The following is a 24508-nucleotide window of genomic DNA, read 5'->3' on the forward strand; positions in this document are numbered from 1 at the left end:
GCAAGAGGTAAAACGAGCCCAAATGGTTGATAAAATAAACAGACAAATGCTGAAACATGCTGAAGACAGATTTGACCCCAACACATTGAAGTATAAGGTTTTCTTCTGCATCGGGACTGTGACTCACTCATCAGCAGGGTAAAGGTTAGAGACTACATGCTTCTGTGAAAGTGCACGTCATGCATGATCATTCTTTTCTCTAGGCTGAATGGGGTGCATCCCATCCAGTATTTAGTCAACATGTCACATCTCATCTATGTGTGTGTGCGTCTCAGTCGTGTCTCACTCATGTGGGCTTTGCATGAGAACCCACACTGACCTGGTGAATGTGGATTCTACATTGTATGTCCATATCAGATGAGTGCAGTGTGTTTTAATGGGTACGTTAAAGTATATCCATTATTCCTTCCAAACACACCTCAGGCCTGTGTGTAAAGATCACAGGGAACACCTCATGTTTCTGTGACTCGCATCAGACGGCGGCAAATCTCAGATGACAGAGAGGCACAGAGGCAAGAAGTCCATGAAACATTAAGTAGAAGCTCCCCTGAAGGAACTGTTATTCATATACATACATCTCCAAACCAAAGGCTTATCAAATGTGGCATGTCTGCTGCAGCTTTTTGAGTGTCTGCTGCAGCCGTACGCACCGGGGCTTAATCACAAGCGCCTGGGAATGGGACTTCTGCGACTGTGGGCTTACGGAGGGTAAGGCATGGCCGAATTGATTCCAAGTGGCTGCCAACGTCTTATCTGCCTCTCGCTAAGCACCCCGCTAAACGACCCTGTCAGAACGCCATTGTAGCTCAACCATGGAGAAGATTTAACCACTCCTAAATCACTACTACAAATGTGTTTATTGTTGTGTCCGACACTGGAGGGAAGTGCAGGAAATTGGGTCGTAGAAGTATAATGAGTGGTGCAATTTAGAGAAAAGGGAGGAAATTAGGAAAAGGAGTCATGCAGCTGGAAGAGGGAAGGGAAGAGGAGAACTATGACAGAAATTGTAAAGCCACATTTAATGCCGTGGTCTCAAATGGTTATCCGCGGAACATCAAAGAACCAACCCCAGCTCCCCTCTCACACAAAAATATCTAAGAAAGCAAAGCACTCGGAGGATTATTCTCCTCCAATCACATGAACTCACCCTGACGGGATCTTCTCTTCCTCACCAACACGACCCTATCCCAAACCCACACACACACCCACACACAAACACGCCCCCCCTCCCACACACACACTAAGAAGTATGAGTGGTGAGAAACGAAGAGAGCTAATGGAGGGTAAGAGCGCTGGGAAAAAATTATACACATCTTAAGGTGTGAGACGATACTTAAGGAGATGAAGGAATCTGTGAAGAAGAAGAGAAGTAATGAGGGAACCAGATAGATGGGAGAGTAAAGGAAGGATAAGAGCGCTCGCCCTTTCAAAGGACAGACGAGCACTCAGGCCCGATGAGAACTGGCAACAGAAAACCTTTACCTGCCCACACACATTCTCACATGGGTGTCCATAATCCTCTTGATGGGGGCCAGCCTTTTACATGGAATCCTACATCATCAATGTCTTTCGTTTTTTGTTAGTTTTTTTTTTTTTTTTACAGAAAAACACACTAATTAAAATTCCTGATGGTCAGATTTTTTCCCCAAGTTGTAACACCGCACAGGAATGATAGCCGACTGCATGGCCCTTATTGGCCCCCATAACTCAACCATGTATAGGCAGCAAGAGCCAGATCATCACCAGGGTTTTCTAGTGGAAACTCTCCCTTCACCGGTTTTGAAGACCCTTCATCTGATTAAGTGTGAGCAAGACAGTAAAATAGGCATAAAAAAAGGAACAAACTTGAGTCAAATAGAAAAAAAATATATACCTTTGAAGTGTCTGTAGCATTTGAACAAGGCAGTTTTTGTCTTGTTTTTAGAGTGGATAGATTTAGAAATCAGGAAGACAAAACAGTGGGGAACAAGTACGACATGCGGGAAAGGAGCTACAGGTCGAATTCAAAATGATGGGCAAAAATGAGGCACGCAGATTAACCACTGTGCTACTGGTGCCCCTAAACAAGACAGTTATTGGTAACTGGTCTAACTGGCTGGCTAAGTAAAGGTAAAATGTTTGTTCACAGATGACCAGTTTAAAAGTAAAAGGTTAAAAGTAATGTCATTGCACAATGATAAAAAACAAAAGAGTATAAAGTTAGCCAAAATTTCTGCATCTAGAAATGCTAGTTAGCTAAGTAGCAAAGAAGTTGATATGTAAACATTTAGGTTGTGTTTTTTTAAAATTATTATTAACAACTATGCATCAAGTTTTGAATGGTGATCTTATTCATGTAAAATTCTCCTGCAATAGATAGCAAGTAAAAATTAAACATAAAGGGAAGAATTGGAGTCACATCCAGGCAGAGCTGTGGGATGAGTGTAGTATTGACTGTTAGAGCTAGAGATTGTCCGACAGGCAGGAACAAGGATGAGACTTGAGAGCAAGGCAGAGATGGGAGGATATACAGTGATGGAAATTTGACTTGGTGCAAGACAAAGGAAGGCCTCCAAACCAATGTGTGCTGAACTAGAATGTGGAGACCACATCTTTGGATTGAAAGCAAATATGAGAGATAAGGGTGTGGAGGGAAAGGCCAGTCTCACTTTCAGTGTATAAATAAAACAGGGAACTCCCTGATTCATGCCGTAACATATTGTGAGATGCCTCCTGAACTGCCTCAAAGCTCTCAGATTTGATTTCTAGTACCTCTGAAGTTAGACAGTAACTACTGCAACAGTTTACCAAATCTAAAGGAGTTGAAGAAATGTGCAAGAAATCAACCAACAAAGAAAAGGAGAATTCCAGGTAAACAACAAAGGATGATAATTACCTAGAGCAGATTAGAAATGTCATTGTTTTAATATATCAAGGTACAATCTGTATATAAAACAGAATTTGATTTCTGTTCTATTCCCTACCATTATTGAGTCCCTTAGAAAAAATCCATTCACAGTTTTTTTTCTTTTTGGAAGTTCTATAGCTTTAGCAAACCAGCAACAATAACTGTACAATGTGTGCAATCTTTCCTGGTTTACATAGAAATAACAGCTGGGTTAATGTCTCTGTTAATGTTACTCTGTCTCTGAATCATCTCAAGCATTGTTTGACCAAGGTCTTCTCAAAGTATTGGATCAAATCCTTGTGGAATGCCATCCATAGAAGCTAAGGACCAATGTTGGTATTTGCAACAATAACACAGGGCTAAATTAAGAAAGTGTTGCCACTTATTTAGCCTCCAAAGAGCTTCTTCCGAGTTGGTCACATATTGAACAGTTCTTATAATGATGTTTACAATTGGTGAGGATTGCACCTAAAACAGGATCTTTAGGTGATAGAATTTCATTCATTAAGATTTACAATTTATTTTTTTTAATTTCAAAAGGAATCAGGGAGAAGAGTGATCCAGCTTACAATAGGTATCGGGCAGAGACCCTTATACAAAAATAAAAACATACAAATACAACAGCACACTAAGAATATTCAGTCCACAACAGACCATAAAAAAAGTGCTGGGGAAAAGAGGATTGCAGCCCTGCATTTACAGATAATCTTTGGAACGAGGCAGAGTAAAGAGAAACCCAGGAATTCTGTTAACAAAATGAAGGGGGGAAAAAGAGCATCAGGCACGCTTATCTCTAAAGGCTCCTGCTTCCCAACCGGGTCACATGAATAAAGAGGTTTTAACCTAATTTCTCACATCCACCACTACTCTGACCTAGCCTGACCACAGCCAGCAAGAGACAGAGTGTATAAGAGTAATCCTTTTTTTTTTTTTTTTTTACTTGAAAAAACACAGCTGGAGTCATGTGTGTAAAAAAAAAAAAAAAGCTTTTGGTTGAGGACGTACATCAAAAGATGCCACCTTCAAACACATTCTCAGCCCGTCTTGTTTTTTTCTTGTAATGTACACTACAGAAACAAAAAAGGAGCAGCCTTGGTTTAAATATTCTCTGTATCAGTCTAATAAGAACATTGAATCAGAGAAAACACACAGGATAACAAGGAGAGCAGCCGTTTCTGTGGCAAAAACGAGGCAAAAGCAAATGAAGCTACTTGTTTGAGAGCATCATCAGCCCTTGAACTCAATTACTTCTATCCTGAGTTATGACTCATCACACAGAAATGATGGTGATGGTAGGTTTACAAAAAAAAAAAAACACACAATGTAGATTTAACTAAAGATGACGCTGCCCCCTGCTGGAGAAAACGTTAAAAAAAAAAACTTACATAAGAAGGTCACTGTGGTGTAGTTGTGTCTGCAGAGATGAGTTGACTTGATCAGAACCATGTGATGACATTCATCAAACCTGCCATCTAGTAAATACATCAAGTCCAAAGTGCACAGTGTGTGCATGTTGTCTGAATGTGTTCATTTGCAAATTATGATTTTAATGCTGTGCAATGATTCAATAAGACATTTTTCAAGATACAAGTGTTTGAAGATACCTTGCAAATTGGAAAATAAAATGTACAAAATCATTCAGCCAATCACAAACATTTATCTGCACGTTAGTGATGGATTAGAACATATGATTTTGTGTGAAAAAACAGTAAGCAGACACTAACTCCATGCCTCCAATATTCTTTGATTCCTCCAAACTTCAGGGCATCTGGGCATTTTGCTATTTTTTGCCCCAAAGTTGACTTCAGTGGATAGATTGTTTTTACTCCAATCACAAAATCTATTCATTTTCCTTGACATTGAAGCTGCTAAATCTGCACACGCTGTACAAGCATAAACCCTTGATACACTGGTCAGCACAAAACCTGAGCTGTTACTGTTACCTTTCAGGAACACTGTGTTATCTCACCTGGGATATTCTCTCCTGTGGCCGGTGAACATTATTCTCCTCCAGTGCTCGGGGCCCAGAGTCAGTTACAGTACGACTCTCGTGAGGATGGGAGGAGGAGGAGGGGCTCACCGGTCCGCTTCAGTGGAGTGGATGTTTGCAACACGAAGAAGAGCTGAGCTCAAATCCATCTCGGCCCCTGATTTAATTTTTTCCCTCCATAGCATTTGCAGGGTCACTTGGGATTAGCATAAAGCCTCATTCTGCAGAAGGCAAAGTAATTCTCATTTCATGTGTGTACAATGATTTTGTAATAGCAGGACTGTGACTCACACCAGCTAATCAGAATTCAGATTACTGAACAATGCAGCATGTTGAGGGGGAAAATTGGCATTTTAAAAGTAAAAGACATTCGTCCACTACAATGTAAAGATAGCATAACATCCTCACAGTCTATGGTGAGAGCAGACGCATTCCTTCCATTATTATTTAGGGTCTATGCGTTATATCCACAGATCTGATGTTAGTTCAGTTCTAGACAGATGAGGAACTAGAAGTTCGTGTGGACTGTGGTGCACTCTATAGACAAGTCTTTAATAATCTTCCCCTGTACACATGCAAGGAGAGAAAAAACCCTGCTTATTTAAACACTAACACTCGCTGTCAAGCTTATTTAGACAGGGTTCTGTTTATCACATCATTGTTTACAGGCATTATAAATACATTTATAGAAATAAACAGTCTTCTCACTGATGTTCTCTTTTGTCTTTTTAAGGTTATGTTTAAGGCTTTAGTATTGACTTCCGTCTGTTGCAGAACCAGCTGGAAAATCTTCAAAGGAGCATCAGAGAATGAAGCTTACATTGAACCGCTTCGAGTTACACTTTGTTTTCTCTCTAAATGTAAAAGTTAGCAAAGCAAGTTCTTCTGAACTTTAAATACATTTTTATGAACAGTTTCAATGCCTTTCAATATGAAGCAGCATCCAACATCCAGCAGGTTCACTTAGTTAGCTCTGGCCTACCTGCTCCCCGCTCAAGAGATGTTTTTGTGCAGCACACATGAAACGAAACTGTGTAATCATTGAGGTAAATGTGTAGCTTCAAGAGCCACATTTCAAAACAAGAGGAACGCTTTAATGGAAAGCTGGGAAGACATTGTGGTCATTGGAAGGAAAACAAATATGTACACAGTGAACCAAACAGAGAAAAGAAAACGACTCTTAGAGTGGAGATAGTACTATCAAAGCTTTAAGCTGCCGGTAGCTACAGAAAGAAGCAGCCATGCTCTTTTTGAAAGAGATGAGCAGTCAGTGAGGAGTGCAGATGTCAAACAGGACCTGAGAGGGCGACATTCACCCCAAATGTCCCCGATCTCTGCTCTGTTTTTCTGTTCATGAGGTCCTGTATGGTGGAGATGGCCGATTCATTCTTGTCCCTCCTCGGGGCCTGAAGCAAGTCCACCACAGCACAAGTGGGTTTAGGACGCCTGCGTCTCAAAGCCCGCTTCTCCGCCCGGGTCTTGGGTGGAGGGAGACCGTCGCAGATTCGGGGGCAGGCTGTGGTGATTCCACAGAAGGAGGGGTCGTCTGAATGAGAGGATCCCTCCGAGCTGCCCTCTGACGGCGAGTCTCTAAACAACGGCTGCAGTAACCGTCTTGTGAGGGATGGGGGGTTCGTGGTGACGGGAAGACTGTTGTATAGAACAGCTCCGTTGCACAGTTCTGTAGCAGCATGAAAAGACGGTTTCAGAGTCTCAACTTTCTCTATGGCTTTCAGCCTGCGGCGTCTCCTCTGTCGGGAAAAGGTTTACATGTAAAAGGGAACAAGTGTCAATGCCTTTTAATCAGTGAAACAGTTTCCAAGTGACAGATTGTGCACTGCATTAACTTATATTCTACACACCTTTCTGTTGGCTGGACAAAGACTCTGGGTCTCCTCTGAATGCAGATTTTCAGGGTCTGTGAGTCAAAGGAAGAAAATAGGAACTTTTTCATCTCTTCACTGATTAGCTATTGTCAAAAGATATACAAGATGAACCTTGAAGTGGGTTGGTATAATTACTGTGATTACACTCGTTTATCCTACCTTCAGTGTTGGCGAGATGAAAAGCCTCCGAGTGGATGAGTGGATAAGAAGCACTCCTCTTCAAGCCCGCCTCATCCAAGGAGAACTGCCTGGTAAGAAAAGAGTGATGGTTGAGGAAACGAGAGTTCATGTAGAACCTTTATTATGACATGAGTCACAGATGTGTCCTCACCTCAGATGTTCTTAATGCGTATGAGCCTTTTAAAGCTCTGAACCTGCGTCTGTACTCTTTAAAAGCCCATTTAAAGAACCCACTGAGTGCTTACTCACATCTACCCTACCCATATTTGTAAATATACATTTTAGTGTTTAAGTAGATTGTACTCTGTTGAATTCTGAGATAAAGATCGGTTTTGTACCTGAAAAACTTAAAACAGTGTTTTCAGTGCAATGCCCTCTAAGAATGTCTTTCTACCTTTCAGGGGAGCAGTGGATGTAGCTTTTAGGTATGGGAGGCTCTGGCTCTGTGGTTGGAGAAGTAGTTGAGATACAGCAGCGTTTGGCGAACAGCAGCAGGCAGAGAAACGCACACAAGCCCAGAGACAGCAGCAGGTAGTACTGATTGTCTGAAACCTGTGAAATACACAATTGATGACATCATTAGCAGAGCAGCAGCAATCTCAGATAAAAACAAAAATGAGTAAAATGCGGGACACAAATTTGATTCCAGGCTGATCCAGTCAACAGAATAGCGATGGAGGCTTTGTGCATTGCGTTGTATCTACCTCGCTCTGCAGCTGGCTGACCCTGACAGACAGGTTGAGAACCAGCTGAGTCACATTCTCCAGCTGACCCTGCAGCATCTGAATGGACTCAGTCTGACGCTGGTCCTGTGTGAGGAAAAGGACAACTACATGAAGCAACCGCATGGATTAACATCACCAACAGTGTTTGTAAAAAGGCAGGATGAGTTAGGAGTGTCATGGTACAGGTTTTTGTCCTGATTGGTCAGTGTGCAAGGCCTGTAACCTAAAATAACCTACTTATGCTTATACCTCAGGTTGTACTTGGCAAGTGAGGGCAGCGCAGCAGTTGATGTCTCATCAGTTGTTTCATGGTAGGAGCCAGAGTAGTAATACGTGTCCAACTAATGTAAGTGTGTAAATTAGGTTTTACTAAAGTTTGATCTGTGAACACGTGTAATTTAAGAACACACCACCAGGGGTCTCATTAATGAAACAGTGCATAGAATTCACACGAAAAATGTACGTGTGCCAAAAACCTGGAAAAGTGTGCACAAAATAATTCTGATTGGTAAAACTGTTTGTACGCACACCTTCACGCATAGTTCCACTTATAAATCACGATCCACCTAGAAATGTGCGCACATAGATTAGTCCCATGTTCCGCCCTCTGAGCGCACAATTTCTATTTACAGATCTGAGTTTTATTCTGACTAACAGGTGAACCCTCATCTCTCGCTCTTTGCCTGATTCTTTTAACCAATAGTTAGGTTGAGACAGCATTTCCAATATGGCGACTGTCATCAATGAGCTTCAAAAAGCAATGGGGGACACCACTGACTCTACGTCCATGTTTTATACACTCGATGGTACTGTTCCACACTTTAATGATTCAAAGAGTTACACCTGAGTTAAAGGACCATGATGAACACAGTGTTGACTTTGGCATTCGGCCACTTAAGTATTTAAAGGAAAACAAAAGATACAGGACACAAAGACACCATGAAGATCGATCAAGCCAATAATAACAAAAAGACAAATCAACAGCTCAGTTCATAGAAGCTCCACAATAACTCCAACATGTTAAATAATGAAGGGAGTTCTTGCATGCTAACAAAACAAATTATAACATCACAACAGTTATAGCGGATCACTTTTTATTTTCAATACTTTGAGAACACACTTTGATTAATTTAAAATCAAATTGTTGAATTACTGTTAAAGACTATGTATTTTTCTTGAACGCAAACTTTTTTGATCATTAATGGTCTAGAAGTGTTTTGTTATTTACCTACATCTCTTCTGCGTTTGATGTTCTTTGAAAAAAACTGACAGAAGTATATCAAGAGACTGGTATCTGTATTTCAATAAAAAAAGGTATCATCCCCAGTGTGCTGTGTGCATTTCCTTCTTCCACGCATCAAGTCGATACTTTTACTGTTTGTTCCCTGTGTTGCTCACCTGCTCCTCTGCTATCTTCGAGGTGTTCTGGAGTTTAATGATGGTTTTGTTGAAAGCCTTCTGCATCTCCTCCATCTGTTTTCGATACCTTGAATCAAAAGACCGAAGGAGAGACAGTTAATGCAAACCTGTACTGAGATAAACAACATTCCTGCTGGGGTTTTTTTTTCTTTTTCTTTCACCTCTGACTTAGCTGCTCCAGGTAGCGTCCGCTGAGCGACATGTTCATCTCCAGGGACTTAATGCGGTTGTTGAGCCTCATGAACACGGACTCCTTCTGGCTGGAGCCGTGCACCTGGTTCCCGTTCTGCTCCGTGCCGTTGGGAGGATCTGCGTAGATATCTGAGAGGGATGGTGAGGAAAGAGAAGCAGTAGAGGGGCGAAGCAGCTGATCGTTGTCGACGAGTGATGCAGAGATTTCTTCCGCAAAATCCTCTGTTTTGTTTTCTGTTGATGGCTCGAGTTCTGAAATAATGTCTGGAGCGGTGTGGGGCAACTCAGTGGAGGTGGTGCCTTCAGGTGCAGCTGTAGGGTCAGAATAATCCTCTGAATGAGAGATGGTGGGATTGACCACTTTGGACTGATCTGTCATATCTTGGACTAGGACAGGAGTAATCTCTGGCTCAGGAACATCAATATCAGAGTTTTCTTCTTCAGGTACATTTGAGGAATCGTCTGCTGATGCACTGACGCTTGGCTGTACATAGGCGGAGCTACTGAGGGACACTGAAAGCTGAATATGTTTCTCCTCCTCCAGCACATCCTGGCTCTTCTCTGTCCTCGGCTCCTCTGAAGACAGCTGCGGCGTATCCACAATAGGGGTGGGTTTGGCAGAGGATGAGTCGGTGGCACTGGGTGTGGGGAGGTTTGAGGTTTGACTCGGCTCCAGCAGAGGAGGTTCGGACATGGACTCTCTCGGAGACTCGGCTGCGCTCTCCGGAGGAGCTGATGTTTGTGGTGGGCTGGCTCCGCTCTCTGGCACCTGCTCAGAAGCTTGTTCTTTTTCATGGGGCTGACGCACCTCGCTGTGGTGCAGTTCAGGATCAGGGCAGGCGGAGGGGGACAAGGGCAGGAGCCAAATGGGTGGTTGGAAAGGAGGGCGCATTTGTTTTATGCTCATAGTTTGGCATTGTCTTTTTTTGGACAGCAGGTCTGAACATTGTCGGTGGAGATACTCCTGGAGGGAGCCTGCGCAGGAACAAGAGGAAGAAGAAGAAGGAGGCAGAAAACAGGAGTTTTGGATGTCACGTTGTTGCTCATGCTGAATGATTTTCTCTCCTTCATCTAACTCCTCCTCTTTATCCAATAGGATGATTGTGGAGCTGATTGGTTCCTCCTTGTCTTTCTCAACAAGAACAACAATATTTTCCTCCACTGGGGGGAGCCCTTGCTCGCTTGTATCAGATGTAGGACTATCTGGCTCAGGAGTGGTTGAGGACGGAGCTTCAGGGATATCAGGCTCTGATAAAACCTCTTCATCTTCAGACTCTGGACTAGAGAGGGAGAATTCAAAAACCACAGTCAAGAAAGACAAAATAAAGGACTTGAATAGCAACATTATCCAGTATGTTTCAACACAGTGGTTACCTCTTCCTATACTTCAATAAAACAACGTAACAGCTGCCGGTATTTTTATTTTTTTTATTTGATTGCAATTACAAGTTTTGCAATTTACTTAATTCTTATAGTGATGTCATCAATAGAATATGTTCTCTTGACCTTTAGTAATGAATAGTGATCGTCTACGAGGTCTCCGTTTATAAAAACATGTAGAAATGAATCATTTCGTCATCAAACACTTGAAGATGTTTTGTTGTATTTGTTTGAAACATGAAGATTAAAATGTACACAGACTTTTATGCGACCTCAAATAGGTCATAAAGCTTTCAGGACAAGGTGTCATTAAATGTCAATTCAGCACTGTAACATTATCTATAAATTTTTTACGTGGACATCTAAAAAAAAAACCAAAAAAAAAAAACCCGATGTCGGTGGATCTTAATTAGATTGACTAGATTAGATTTAGATTGTGTCGGCCCCTCGTTGGTGCAGCAGGATCAGATTTTTAAAAAACACACGTGTTACTTTGAGTTTTCTAAGTTATCGTTGCCTCTTAACCCTTTACAGGGCGCTCATTGAAATACTTAGAAATTCAAAAATTCAACCTCAGAGTGTTATTGGGGGACATAACAGAACTTTATTTCTGTTAAAACATTTTTAAATTTTTTTTAATTTCATTTAAAAAAATTAACGCCACAACAGCAGGATCAGAGATGTCGGGTGATCTTTTCTGATTGGCTGAGTGAGGATCACATGCTTCTCGACCTTACCGAGGTGCAGAAGGCTGGACATGTGAGATGTGTACGGAAATTACCAAAGACAGTCACTTGTCCGATAAAGGTTAAGCTCTCTCAATTCTATATTTTATTGATAAGAAAGTGTGAACATTATTCTTCCTTTTAGTTCAATATTAATGGAATTAACTGATATTAAAGTTAACGTCTTAACGATGAAATCTTTGATTGAGTGCGCCCACCTCTGGTCGTATTTATGTTGTCTCCCTTCAAGCATTTTAAATAAAATCTTGATATGTAAACAATATTCAGTTGAGACAGTGCTCCTCTTCCATTTTACGTGAGAGTGATAGATTTAAGGCTTGTAGAAGGTCTCTGCACACACAAGAGAACTCACACTGTAGTCAGGTCTGTAGTGAGAGCTGGTGCTGTGGTCTCCAGGGGAGTCGGTGGTTCTGTTACGTTCACTTCCTGTGATGATACGTTGCCTAAAAAAGATGGAAAATAAAATCAAGATAAAACAAACGTCTCATTTAAAAGAAATAAAAAATCACCAGATTGTAAGAAACAAAACTGATTGTTGGCCATACCTTGCATTTCTTGGCTTCCACCGAGAACATTGACGGCGATGTTATTCACCATGTTTAAAATGACATCTGAGGTGGAAAACGAAACACCAGAAAAACATACTCAAATAGTATTCCTTGTTTTGGATCCTGTATTCAGTTTATTGCAGTGGAAACTGGCACTTTCTTTTCTTACCTTTTGCTGATCCAATCAGATTCTTGGATAACTTGACTTCAGCAGGTGTGTATCCGGGAGGATAATCTGCACAGAGACCTGACTTTAACATCACATTTCAATTTCAATTACAAAGCAAAGCAGCAGAGGAATAAGATGATTGTTACAATAACTCACTTTCATTTTGGTGCTCTCAGCATAAACACCAATCGATTATTCTTTTATATGGATGAGAGAGAACAACCGCACCAACAACTTTGCTGAGTGTATCCAGCATGTTGTGGATTAAGAGCTCTTACCCAAGTCATAATCCAGATCATCTGGTCTTTCCGAGGGATCAGCTATCTCCTCGTACTCCTCCACCATGCTGGTGCCAAACACCCTGAGAAAAAAAAATAATCAGAAAGTGAAGATCGTGATCTAACCAGACTGAAGGAAAGCTCGTCTGTTATCTCACAACTTAAATGTGGTCTACATTTCAGTCTACAGCCTGTAGAGGGCAGAGTGAGACAATAAAAGAACCCACTCACACAAACAGCTCATACAGAACAGGAATTGAAACATTTCACCACATGAGAATGTTTAGACTTATGCTCATTTTTATTCCAGGGAAACTCGGCATTTCATGCTTTTCTATCTTGTCAAACACTTTCTAGAGTAAGCAGCGGTAGAAGCTGTGAAGCTGTGCTGCTTTCAACACCGTCTGCTACAGACAGATCTATCTTCATGTTCTGCAGAGGCAGAAAGAACAGCTGCAGATATCTGCCTCAGCTCTCCCTGTTCCCACCAATGGCTTGATAGTGCATTAGGTTGAGCTAACCTCGAGCACATGCCAAATATGACATAATATCACTTGACACCATTAAAAGCTCAAGCTGTGTGTCACAGGCAATCATTTGCGCTGCGCTCTTTAACTGGCTTAGTGAGTGAGGAAGGTATTTTCCACATAAAACACACGTTTCAGAATAAACCAGCCTCACACATCCTCAACAACAACTTCATTTAACTTGAAAGGTTTAAACTTATTTATTCATTTTCAACCCTAAAATGACTCATGGCTAATCTCTAATGCACCACGTATTATAGCTTCACTCACTCAGTACACCTTGATTGCACTTTGGATGGTGATATGAGAGGGGTGTGTGTGTGTGTGTGTGTCCAGTGATGCTTTTTTTTAATTTTTTTTTTTTTTTTTCAACACAACTGAAGCTTCTACCAGAAAAACTAGTTTGAATTAAATTGAGCAGTAAGGTCTGTCATTCATTTTTTTTGGATGGCTAACATGAAAATCCAAAATTGAATAAAATGCAGTGATAAACTAATGACCTGTACTCACCTTATGAGACTGAGGGGGCAGAAATGCTCGGAGCCAAAGTGAGACACCAGCTCTACCTAAGAGTATAAACGTAAAAATAAACGTCAGCGCTGTTTTGTGTTTTCAACAGTGGTCAAGTTACTACGAGAAAGCAGACCAGAGGTTTCATTGGTTGTTTATGTGTTCAATCAGACATTTTGAGAATGATGGTCATTTGTAACAATCCAAAATGAATGACTGGTTTTGAACAAATGTTAGATGCTTTAGTTTAACTTGCTATGCTGGGTTATTTGAATAACAGGTATTGGTATTGGTTATCATGTTCGTCAGGTGTGAAATGAATGTATTGAAAAAGTATTATTACAGTTATGATGGAAGCAAGCGAAGCGAGCTGCATCTTTAGTGGGTTAGAGAGGCTCAAAGCACAGCACAAAGACATGTTAACTATTGAGCTCTACAAGAAAAGCAGCTAACCTTTATGTACTTGGTGAACATCTGAAGCAAGAGAGACAGAAAGAGGAGAAACAAATTAAAGAGAAGTAAACATGCATCACAACAGGACTAAAAAAACAACAACATTGTTTTCCACAGGGGTGCAGAGGCAAAATAACCCTAACGCCATCATCTAGCAGACTCATCCAAATCCAGACCTGAAAACACTGAAGTGGCAGAGTGACATCTTATATTTCAGGGATCATCAGCTGGTCCCTTTATCTGAATGATTGTATGACAGACGAGCTATCACAGCACCTCCTTCTAAACAGCATAAACCACATGACTGGAAGGAAACGGAAGAATACAAGTGACGGAGTTCATCTAAAAAGGCATTCAAAGGTAAGAGGACGCGAACAGCTAAACGGTGTGACGTTACATTCTCTCATGCACAAAGGGAAAGTCAAAGTGATTTCGCTGCACCACGGGAGCAAAGAATGACGAGTGACAGAGCAGAAGAGCCAGCGTGTGCTCACCTTCACGTATTTTGCGTAAAGATGCTCGTCTAAAGGGAAACTCTGGACTGTGCGTTCGTCTCGGGCGTGAAATGTTCCCAGCTTCAGCCACTTGTTTGTCGGATATCTGCAGGAAAAGAAAGAATATAAAAATAAACAGGTCTGTTTGATGGAGAGAGCTGAGGGCACAAGTTTGGAGTCATTAGAGTGTAATGAACACGCGTTTCTAGAAACACGCTGGTAGATAATACTGTGTTTGTACTTTAAAGCTACTGTAAGGAACTCCAGCTTGGCATCTCCAACACTTCTGTTGTCTTATAAACACATCACTCATCATGGAAGCTATAAATGCATTCGACTGTTTCGACTGCATATTGTTAACCATCTTTTCTGACATCCAGCTGGTGGCAGCGGTGACAGGCATAAGAAAAACATTCCTACTGTGCAAAGCAATAATCAATCATAGGAGCACAGGGAGCCTAGTGTTCAGAGTGTGGACCTCATGTACAGAGACTGAAGCCACGGACAGCGTGCCGCCTGGGTTTAAATCCAACCTGTAGCTCCTATCCCACATGTCATTCCTCTCTCTCTTTGTCTCTCTGTCTCACATTTGTCTCTGTCCACCGACCTGTCTCTAAATAAAGGTGTAAAAAGACCATCAGTACATCGTTAAAAAGGATTCCTTTTGATAATGTTCTTTTTTACTTTTCTAGTTTAAAAAAAAAGGCCTCTGTTTCATAACCAGCTACAACACCTCACACAAGCCTCATCTGCAAATATGACAGAAATCTTTGAATGGCAGCTGAACTTGCACACCTGTCGCTGATGGAGACCAGAAAGGCTTTGGGAGTGGAGGAGAAGAGTTCAAAGTTAGCGATGTCGAGCTGCTTCACCTGGATGGGCTCACAGAGCTCGATGATGAACCTGGGCAGGAGAGAGAACCAAAGCTTTACGCGTTAAACACAGGCGGACACGAGGAGACATTTTGGCATCACAGGTTGAACGTGTGGAAAGAAAGCAGGAGACGCTACGATACAAACCAGATTTTATTGCTACAGGGGTTCAGCATGTACATGTCCATGTTCTCCATCAATATGGCCGAGGTGCTCTGTTTGGGACACATTGACAAATCATTATGTTGTTGTTGTGTTAAGCTATCATATTGTTGATGTAGAACTGCAGATAGAAATGTAGGAAGCACACTTCATAAAACATCTAAAGACAGGCAGACAACAGTTTGTTGACAACGGCTGCTGTATGAACGACACGGCTCCGTTACTTTTTACTGCACGTTATATTATATTTGAGATTGTTTTCCCCCTCTTTACTATGAGCATTAATCAGACTATCCTCGCCCTCCTACTTTGTCTGGATGATGAGCTTCATAATGACGGCCCAGCAACCTCAGATCTCCGATCAGACACGGAGCGAGGAGGATATGGCTACAACACGATCCGTAGGAGACAACAATACGGGGAATATCTCCGCCTTGTCTGGGAGTTGTGACTGGATGAAGCCCGGTTCCCAGTCTTATTTCAGACTTACTTAAATTTAAAAAATAACAGAGCGCTCGTTAAAAAGACACTGGGCGCTGTGCTTTTCATCCAGGCGGCCTCTCTGTGCTGAAAACGCCCTCTACCCGTTAAAAACAACAGAAAAAAATGAACTGGTGCAGAGAAGAAGAAAAAAGAAACGCGAGGTGAACACAGGGGCCTTAGAGGTCACTTTGAAGTGATGTGTGGTTCTGCACCTCATGATGGTTCCAAAGTCAAGACTTTAACCTAAAGGGGGCCGTACTTTTGCCATCAGGCTGCTCAGCTTTGGAACAACCTGCCAGAGAGGACGAGGCTCGCCATATCACTTTGATCATTCTTTAGGATTTGTTTTTATAGCTTTCATGTAATGGGGCCTCCTCGTTCCTTTTTTTTAATTTTCATTTAATCATTTTACTCTATATTATTTCTCTCTTTTGTATTTAATCACAGTTATTTATTTCCTTGTATTTCTTTGGTTTCCTATTCCATATTTTGATCGCTTTAAATTCTTCTTCATTCCTTTATATCCTTTTATTGCTCTCTCTGTGTCCTCTCCTTTTTCCTTTGACTGTCAACTTGTGATGTCTCACTGTGTCGAGGTAATGTTCTAAACATGTCTTGTCTTTATATATATATATATATATATATATATATATATATATATATATATATATATATATATATATATATATGAGAGTACCTTTGCCTCTGGGTTAGAACCAAGGATCTTGGCTCCACACTCCACTGATGCGTAGTTGTTGAAGTTTTTCTGCACCTTCTTCACAGCAGTAGAAGCCCCGTTGTTAGAAGTGTGAGTGGACTGTGCTACAAAGAGGAGGAATAGGAAGGAATACATTTCAGCCTTTGGTTTTCAGACACATCCGGGACATGTGCTTTTCTAGCTCATGAAATCTTTTCAAGCAAGATAAATTGTAGTCTTTACTCTTTTCTTTCTCCACCTCCATCATCTTCCGCGTCCACTCGTCAAAAGTGGGGATGTCCTCGGGGTCTTTGCTGCCGCTCACGCTGGAATCTGTGTCTGAGGCAGCGGGGGAGCTCAGCTCCTGTCACAGATAATGAGAAAATGAGAGCTGGGACTTCCACCTCCTTGGCTGGACAGAGGAAAGTAGTTCACATGCTGTAGTATCCGACTTCTTCACCTGCTCTTTCAGCCGGTGTGATGTGTTAGCCTCCAGGTGCTGTGAGCCTTGACCGGCTGGAGGACTCAGAGGAGATGAAATGAGGGCTTGAGTGCCTGCAGTGTGAACATTAGACGTGTTCTCCAGAACAATCGGAGAACTGCTGTGGGAAGAAAATAGATAATATATGATATTATATATAATATATGTTGTATGTTAATTATTGCCTCCCAGTGACAGACGTAGACAGAACTATCAAGTTTCCGTTTGCATCCATCAATGACTCCTTCACAGTGATTGTTACTATAAACCAGGACAGGAGATATACAGTATCTCTGTAATCTATAGTGAAAGTTGTTTTTTTTTCCAATCAGAATCCAAACCAAGGCATGACACCGGCCTACACTCACCTAAATCCTAAATCTGTCGCCACAGAACCAAAGATTGTTGAAACTATGTTCTCAGGTGTATCTGAAGCTCACTGAGAAGAGAACAAGAGAAACCGAACCCACCTGTCGTCTTCGTCATACGGGTTGCCCTCTAGTTCGTCTTCACAGTCAGATGGAGGCTGGTCAGATTCCATCACCTCAGGTGCAGCTACGTCAGATTCAACAACTGAAACGCTGGAGAAACAAATAAGACATAAGACCGGGCCTTTTGTACAGTTGTGCAGTTATTCGTAAAGCTAAGTGAACATCAAAGTAAAAAGCATCTTGCCTGTTTTGGATGTTGTCTTGAGGGTTAAGGACGCCGGGGTCGTCTTTTATATCAGCAGTACTATCAGAGACCGGGACAGTTCCAGGCAGGAGGGGCTCTGGGTCCTGCTCTTGTCTGATGGAGGATTCAGGAAGTGGAGTTTCTGAGATTTGTTTAAGTTCTGGCTCAGGTTGCAAAACTCTTTTGTCTTCCTCCACAGTTTGCAGCTGCACTTCAAGGGCCTGATAGAGAGGGAGAGAGAGAGAGAGAGAGAGAGGTAGAGAGAGAGAGAGAGAGAGAGAGGTAGAGGGAGAGAGCGCTGTGAAAGTGCTCTACCATTAGGCTGCTCTGGATTAATCAGGCTAACGTTTCAATCTCCAAATGTTCCAGGAACAATCGATACAAAGAAATGGACGGAAAAATTCTCAACACTTCTTGTCCAGGTTGGAAACTAAAGTGCTCCTCTGCAGGGAAAAAAACCCCCACACACACAGCTTTTACCATGTATGTAATCTTTTCATGTGCTGTGTGTGTCAAATGTTAACATGAATCCAGATTCTGTGCTCACCTCTCGATGATGTTTTCCGTCCTCCTCCTGTGCCGTCTGTTCCTCTTTCTGAAGAGCAGCCTCTAAGGGCGGCACGTTTTCTGACGGGGACTTGACAGGAAGGCTTTCCTCAAACTGAGGAGACAAAACACAGACATGAATGACGAGTCATCGTTGTGAGTCCACATTTTCAGATCCTGTTGAGTGAGACGATATTTTCTGTGCAGTTCATCTTAAAAAAAGAAAAAAGAAAAAAAAGAAGCATGTCGCTGATACCCTTTGATGGTGGATGTCCTCCCCTGAGTCTTCCAGCACACCCATGTCCTGTGAGGACTCAGGCGTCTGGGGCTCTTCCTGTGACTCAGTGCAGCCCACATAGAAACATGGATACCTATGAGACAAGGTGAGAGACAACAGTCTTATTACAACAGTATAGTGTATAATACACTCTTCAGTCAAGCACTGTAAACACTGTATTGGACTCTGCAGTGACTCATTTGCAGAGGAGGCTGTGGCCAAATGTCCCAGCGTGACGCATTCAGGATCCCCTGGAGGACTGTACCCCGACAGAGGCTATTCATCTTATCACTGTGCAGAGTCTGTAATGGTTCTCAGAGTCACACCCTGACCAGCTGCATCGTACGGCCTGAAAAAAAAGAGCAGCCTTTAATTCTGTCTAATGACATGTCTAACAACGAAGGTGTCAAAAAGACGCTGGTGGCAAAAAGACGAGGGAATGACCTCGAAGAGTGAAGGTGGCTTTTTCTAATCCAATTCTTGTGTTTGAAAGAGCAGCAGTGTGCGCGTGTGTGCGTGTGTGAGTGTGTGTGCGTGTGTGTGTGCGTGTGTGAGTGTGTGTGTGTGCGTGTGTGTTGACACAGAAACAGTCAGGGTCACACCGAATGTCCCCGCTCCTGGCAGGAAAACAACCATGATAAGAACTAACAAGGCTTTGAATAATGATAATAATAATAATAGTAGTAATAGTGATAATGATAATAATAAGATAATAATAATAGTAGTAATAGTGATAATAATAATAATAATAATAGTGATAATAATAATAGTAATAGTGATAATAATAATAATAATAGTAATAGTGATAATAATAATAATAATAATAATAATAATAAGGGGCCGTCGTTCCTGCTGAGAAAGGTTCCTCGTTGAGTCTCAAAGGCGACTTGTCAACTATCTGAGCCCTTACATGGGTTTTATACAGGTTTCCAGGTCAGGCGCTTTACTCGACCTCTGAGCTGAGCCAACAGCTTTGTTGATCTGACCCGAGAGGCTGCAGTTACATACGAGCATTTGTTTTCTAATCTAAAGTCAGTACTTCCAGTACAATAGAATTCCCACAGGAGCAGAAGTGGTTTTGAGACATGACATTTGAGTCAATGCTGGAAAAAACAATTGCAAGCAAACTCCTGGACGCTGCGTCAGCTGCACATGTAAATGCTTTGGTTAAAAATACCACCTTCTGTTTTCAATGAATGGATGTTATCTGATGGTGAGCCTTCCATGATGCACCACCACAGGGAGGACTCGTCAATGTCACAGGGTAAAAACAGAGCAGGTGAAACCAAAAAAAAAAAACAGCTCCTACATGCTGATGACGGACTGACGCGCAATCTATCTACTTACACACAACTCGTGTAAGTGCAAAGGTCATGTGCACGTGTGCGCTTTCATCATGCCTGTCCTTGAGTCACACCTCTGTGCATCTGTCATATACGACATGATGCATCATTGATAGCTACATTTATGAGCCTGAATTATAATCTGATAAGATGTGTCCACGTTGGGCTTCTAATGAGAGGTCGACCTATTACTTGTTATGTTGATATAAATGATGACATGACAGCTTTACAGTGGGCAAAAAAACCCAACCATAATGTCCTGTGAGTTTCCTTTTACCCGTCAGTCCTCACTAAAACCTAGAGATGTTCACACAGTACAGGAGATGCCTCTGATTAGAGATGGACAGATTGATCGTAAGGCAGTTCAAAATCGAGGTTGGCATCGGTCCTCTTAAAAAAAATAATAAAAAATGAACGGCAGTAACATATCATGAAGCGTCAGTAGCTGTAGAGCAAATATTACAACAAGACGACAGGAGAGTTCACAAACAGCACAACCAACATGAAGCAGCGTTGACATGGACACCACAATGAGACGCTTCAACCACCTCCCAGTTCTCTCAAAATAAAATCATGAGCGGATCATATCGAAGCTTATCATGACTCGTATGGTTAGCTGAGTGAATCGTATCATCCCAACCTCTGATGGCGGCTAAAACAGGGAAATGGGTCACGTACAGAAAGCTGACTATACTGATCCAATACCTTCTTCTGTTAGTCCTTTAATAGATAAACTTCCTGATTCTTAGCCATCACTCCACAGCAGCCTTTGCTGCAACTTGCATGAGCCTATCAGAACAGTATTGTCGGAGCCATAATGTGTGTTTTTACTTTAGTTGTTATTTCTTATATTTTGCTCCTTATATGGGTTTTATATTGTTTCTAGAAATTAGCAGGGGCGTGGGTTTTTTTATTTTATTTTTTACCTGTGCATTTGGGGTGGCGGGAGGCCAGACGAAGAAGGTGAGTGTGTTTGGAAATATTTTCTGTTGACCATCGTAATCGTCACCTTAATCACCATTATCACCATAATCGTTATTTTCTTTGGACCTTTCGTTTAATAATTTTCTCTTAATAATCTCTTTTCCCTTTTTGTATCATAAATCTGTGACCAATGTACATATTAGGACTTCTGGACTTTTTATAGGAAAGAGTCACAGATGCAGTACAAACTCACTTTGCCTCTGCGGCACTTAACATCTCAAGCCGCCACAATAAGTATGATGGCAGCCGACTGCAAGAACTATTTTATAGCAGCGAAGAAGGACTGAGTTCAGATTATTCTTCAAGTGATGAAGTAAACTGCAGTGCTAGCAGAGAGAGAAAGGTAAGTCAGAGCCTACAGCTACAAGAACTACAGGCAAAAAACAACCAAGACCAAGCTTTCAAGATCTCCTCACAGCCAATATATGTGATAAGAAGAGGAGCACAGGTGGGATTAAGAGCATTAATAAACACTCAGTTCGTCTATTAAGTGTCCCAGTGTGACGTTCAGAGTCCTGGAGATGATAAACCTAAAAGCATTACAGCTGCTCATTATAATATTCATTATATAATGGTGCTTTTCCTGCTAGGAGCCGACTACATGCTGCTGTGAAAATTCAATTAGTGAACAAAATCCTGAAGCCCGAACTATAACGCACGGGTTTTTTTTTTAATTGTTATTCTATTCAACTGAAATGGACTTAGCAAAAAATGACGGACATGAAGAGGTTAAAAAGTACTCAGAAAAGAGAGCTAAAGCTATGCTAGCTAAAGTAGGCCAGGTCAACATCACCAACGTAGATCTTAATACCACATTACGTCACATCCCGACCTCCCCTCCCTCTGTATCTAACAGGACTGTGTCTCCTCTAACATCAAGCCCAGAATCATCCCACATAATCTGCTGTCACACTAACACTGACCTAACAACCCGCTCTCACCAACACTGACATGACCAGTCTCTAATCCTGTCAGCAGCTGATGAAGTGGATCACTGTCACATCAACACTGGCTTGGTAACAGTATGGTGGGCATCGACATGTTTAATGGTTCATCACACTGTGTCGTTGATGTTATATTTGCTTGGACTACTTTAATAACGTGTTTCTGTGTTACATGTTAGGAGCCCCTCAGGATTTAATTGGCTTCTCCAGCACATTTCTTTCAAAAGACATCCCTTTTTTTATATTCAATAAAACCATACTGTGCGGGGTTTTTTTCATTTTGTCTATTTTGTTTTTTTTTGTTGTTTTAAGTGCATGAAAATAATAATAATAAAAAAATATGTACATGGTTGTTTTGACTTCTCTCACCTCTCATTGTCATATTATTTTTGTTTCACTATTGATTATTTGTGGATATTTATATTTTAATATTCACTTTATAACACTGGAGTTGTTTTAACATAGTTATTTCTCCCAGTAGAGAAATGATCAAGTGTATCCAATTTATATGTGATATTAATATATAACTAAATCAAAGTTCAGATTATTTAATAAAAGTCACATTTCTTGACATTATATAATTGACATTAAACGACTCTAACATGACAAACACTTCTGATCAGTTTATTTCATTATGTAAACTAATTTAAAATGTCACATGTAAACTGTGTTAATGTAAGTTGTATTGAGTTTAGCTGCAGTGAGAGCTAGTCTTAATGAAAGTACAGCCAGGTGCCACATCACAGCTCCGTGTTTACGCTAGGTGAGCTAGCTAATGTACGACGCTGTTACTAACTTTATTCATAAAGACTGAGTAACCGCTGACACGCTGTTGACTGATACTTTATGTGGTTTACGTGCTGATAATAAAAACACAGAGTAGAAAAGGTTCACATTTGATCCACTCACCAACATAATACGGTCACACACAGCCACACTGACACAACTCGTCCTAACAGTGGAGTCATCTTCATCCCTCTCCTGTCGGGACAGACATCCTCGCCGCTTCTCCTCCGTTTAGCAGGCGTTATCTTCAGCTGGAGAGAGCATTAAATTCACTCCCAGTGTCCAGTAAACTCAGCCGGTGGTCGTTGTTTTCACGGTAAGTGTGATGCTAGCTGCTGTCACCCACACACATACACAACCTGTTCCCCACTGTCAGCAGCAGCGAGGGTGCGTGACGCGTTCGACCGACCAATCAGAAGACAGCGAGACTGTTGCGCGTTTTAAACTGAGCGTGCCCGAGGAGCGCATGATTCCTACCCTCTCAAAGGTGGAAGGGGTGGAGCTTATCATAGTGGTGCGTTTGAACTGGGGAAAGCGGTGTAACTTTTTCCTCAAACATTAGATGTATATAAACACATATATATGATTATAACTGTAGAAATTACGAGTTATGGATGGAAAAAATACTCCTACATAGTCAAGAGTCTCCGAGATGTGGTGATCAGTGGGTGATAAAAACACGGACGTTGACGTAACAGCTCAGCTGGTTCAGCTTTATGTATTATTGCCTGTATATAATATTAAGAAATATACCCCAAAACTGTGAACTTTGTGAAAACTATTGTGATATGATCATGGTTTAATACGAAGAACTGTTTCATGTACAGTATCCTTCATATTCAGTAAGAGGAGGTTTGATAAGGAATTTCACTATTATGTTGTAAAATTGTAATCAGTCTTTGGTCTACACCCGTCCAACACAAAAGAGTGTAATGATAGAAAGTGTGCTTTGTTAATTTAGGCCGTTGGAGTACACTTTCCACAACATAGACAACAACAGTGGGCTAAATACATTTAGCCTATAGTCCCCCTGTTATCAGCTCCATAGACACAATATAAGTATATTATGTCTATGGTGCAGTATAAGCTGCTTCACTCTGAACTCACTCAGCTCTCATAGGACCACATATGGATCATTATTTTCCTGACGGACGGGAGACAGCAGCTGACAGAAAAACAGCATTGTACCCTGTTTTTACTTCCATGTTTAATTTGTACATTAGGCATGTAAATTGTTACTCTTATAATTCTTAATCAAACCTTGTATTTGAGAATAAGTCACTAGAGGGAGCCCGTTCCTCTTATTTGCCAGGTGTCAAAGGAGGATTAAAGCAAACTTTACTTTGCGATCATTGAAATTGTATGCATTCAAGACAATGATGGGTATATTGTTTTGCATGCCCCATGTGATAAAAGATCGATTCCTATTTCTCTGAATGAAATAGAGACATAATGAATGTGTCCCAAAAAAGGCTTGATAGTAAAATGACTGCGTCATTTAATTTATACAAAAGAGTGCCTCTGCTGCCATCTTGTGGCTGAGTGATAAGTTGCATTGATACTGCAGTTATTAAATTGATCAACACACAAGAAATGTGTTCATAATCATGATTATTAAGAGAGAGATAAATTAATCATTAAGTGAGACAGAGGTCTTCGTGATGTTGCATTAATTGATGTTGGTCTGAAAAATGCTTAAACAAAAGGGTTCACTGTCAAGGCTTATAGTGTCACAATAAACTTATTCATAGCCTTGTAAGAAGTTTTTGAACATGTAGCTTCCTAATAGACATTTCATGTCAAGCTCAAGTGAGTACATTTTTATTTGTTATTACAGATACTTACAAGTTTGACCTGATTAAAACCTGTTAACG

At 41.2% G+C, this 24508-nt stretch overlaps 1 protein-coding gene across 4 annotated transcripts; it reads right to left on the reverse strand.

Annotated features, from left to right (window-relative positions):
* Nucleotides 1-5504: 5504 nt before the first annotated feature.
* On the reverse strand, nucleotides 5505-23042 carry LOC306826176 (SUN domain-containing ossification factor). 4 transcript variants are annotated; one of them, XM_079347331.1, is made up of 23 exons: nucleotides 22758-23042; nucleotides 18557-18671; nucleotides 18302-18415; nucleotides 17550-17975; nucleotides 17059-17197; nucleotides 16842-16962; nucleotides 16599-16723; nucleotides 15404-15471; nucleotides 15180-15287; nucleotides 14385-14490; nucleotides 13891-13911; nucleotides 13438-13493; nucleotides 12401-12483; nucleotides 12123-12188; nucleotides 11951-12016; nucleotides 11758-11848; nucleotides 9249-10559; nucleotides 9067-9154; nucleotides 7648-7752; nucleotides 7338-7495; nucleotides 6923-7011; nucleotides 6740-6795; nucleotides 5505-6628 (listed from the first exon to the last, which is right to left on the reverse strand). In XM_079347331.1, exons 4-23 carry the CDS (start codon nucleotides 17618-17620, stop codon nucleotides 6164-6166), a joined length of 3393 nt encoding a protein of 1130 aa, XP_079203457.1. In that variant the 5' UTR covers nucleotides 17621-17975; nucleotides 18302-18415; nucleotides 18557-18671; nucleotides 22758-23042; the 3' UTR covers nucleotides 5505-6163. The 4 variants fall into 4 exon arrangements, with proteins under 4 accessions (XP_079203457.1, XP_079203456.1, XP_079203458.1 ...); XM_079347330.1 differs by having other exon boundaries at nucleotides 17059-17200; XM_079347332.1 differs by lacking the exon at nucleotides 13891-13911 and having other exon boundaries at nucleotides 17059-17200.
* Between the last annotated feature and the right edge of the window lie 1466 nt (nucleotides 23043-24508).

The sequence above is a fragment of the Symphodus melops genome (genome assembly GCF_947650265.1).
Source record: "Symphodus melops genome assembly, chromosome: 7".
Classification (NCBI taxonomy): domain Eukaryota; kingdom Metazoa; phylum Chordata; class Actinopteri; order Labriformes; family Labridae; genus Symphodus; species Symphodus melops.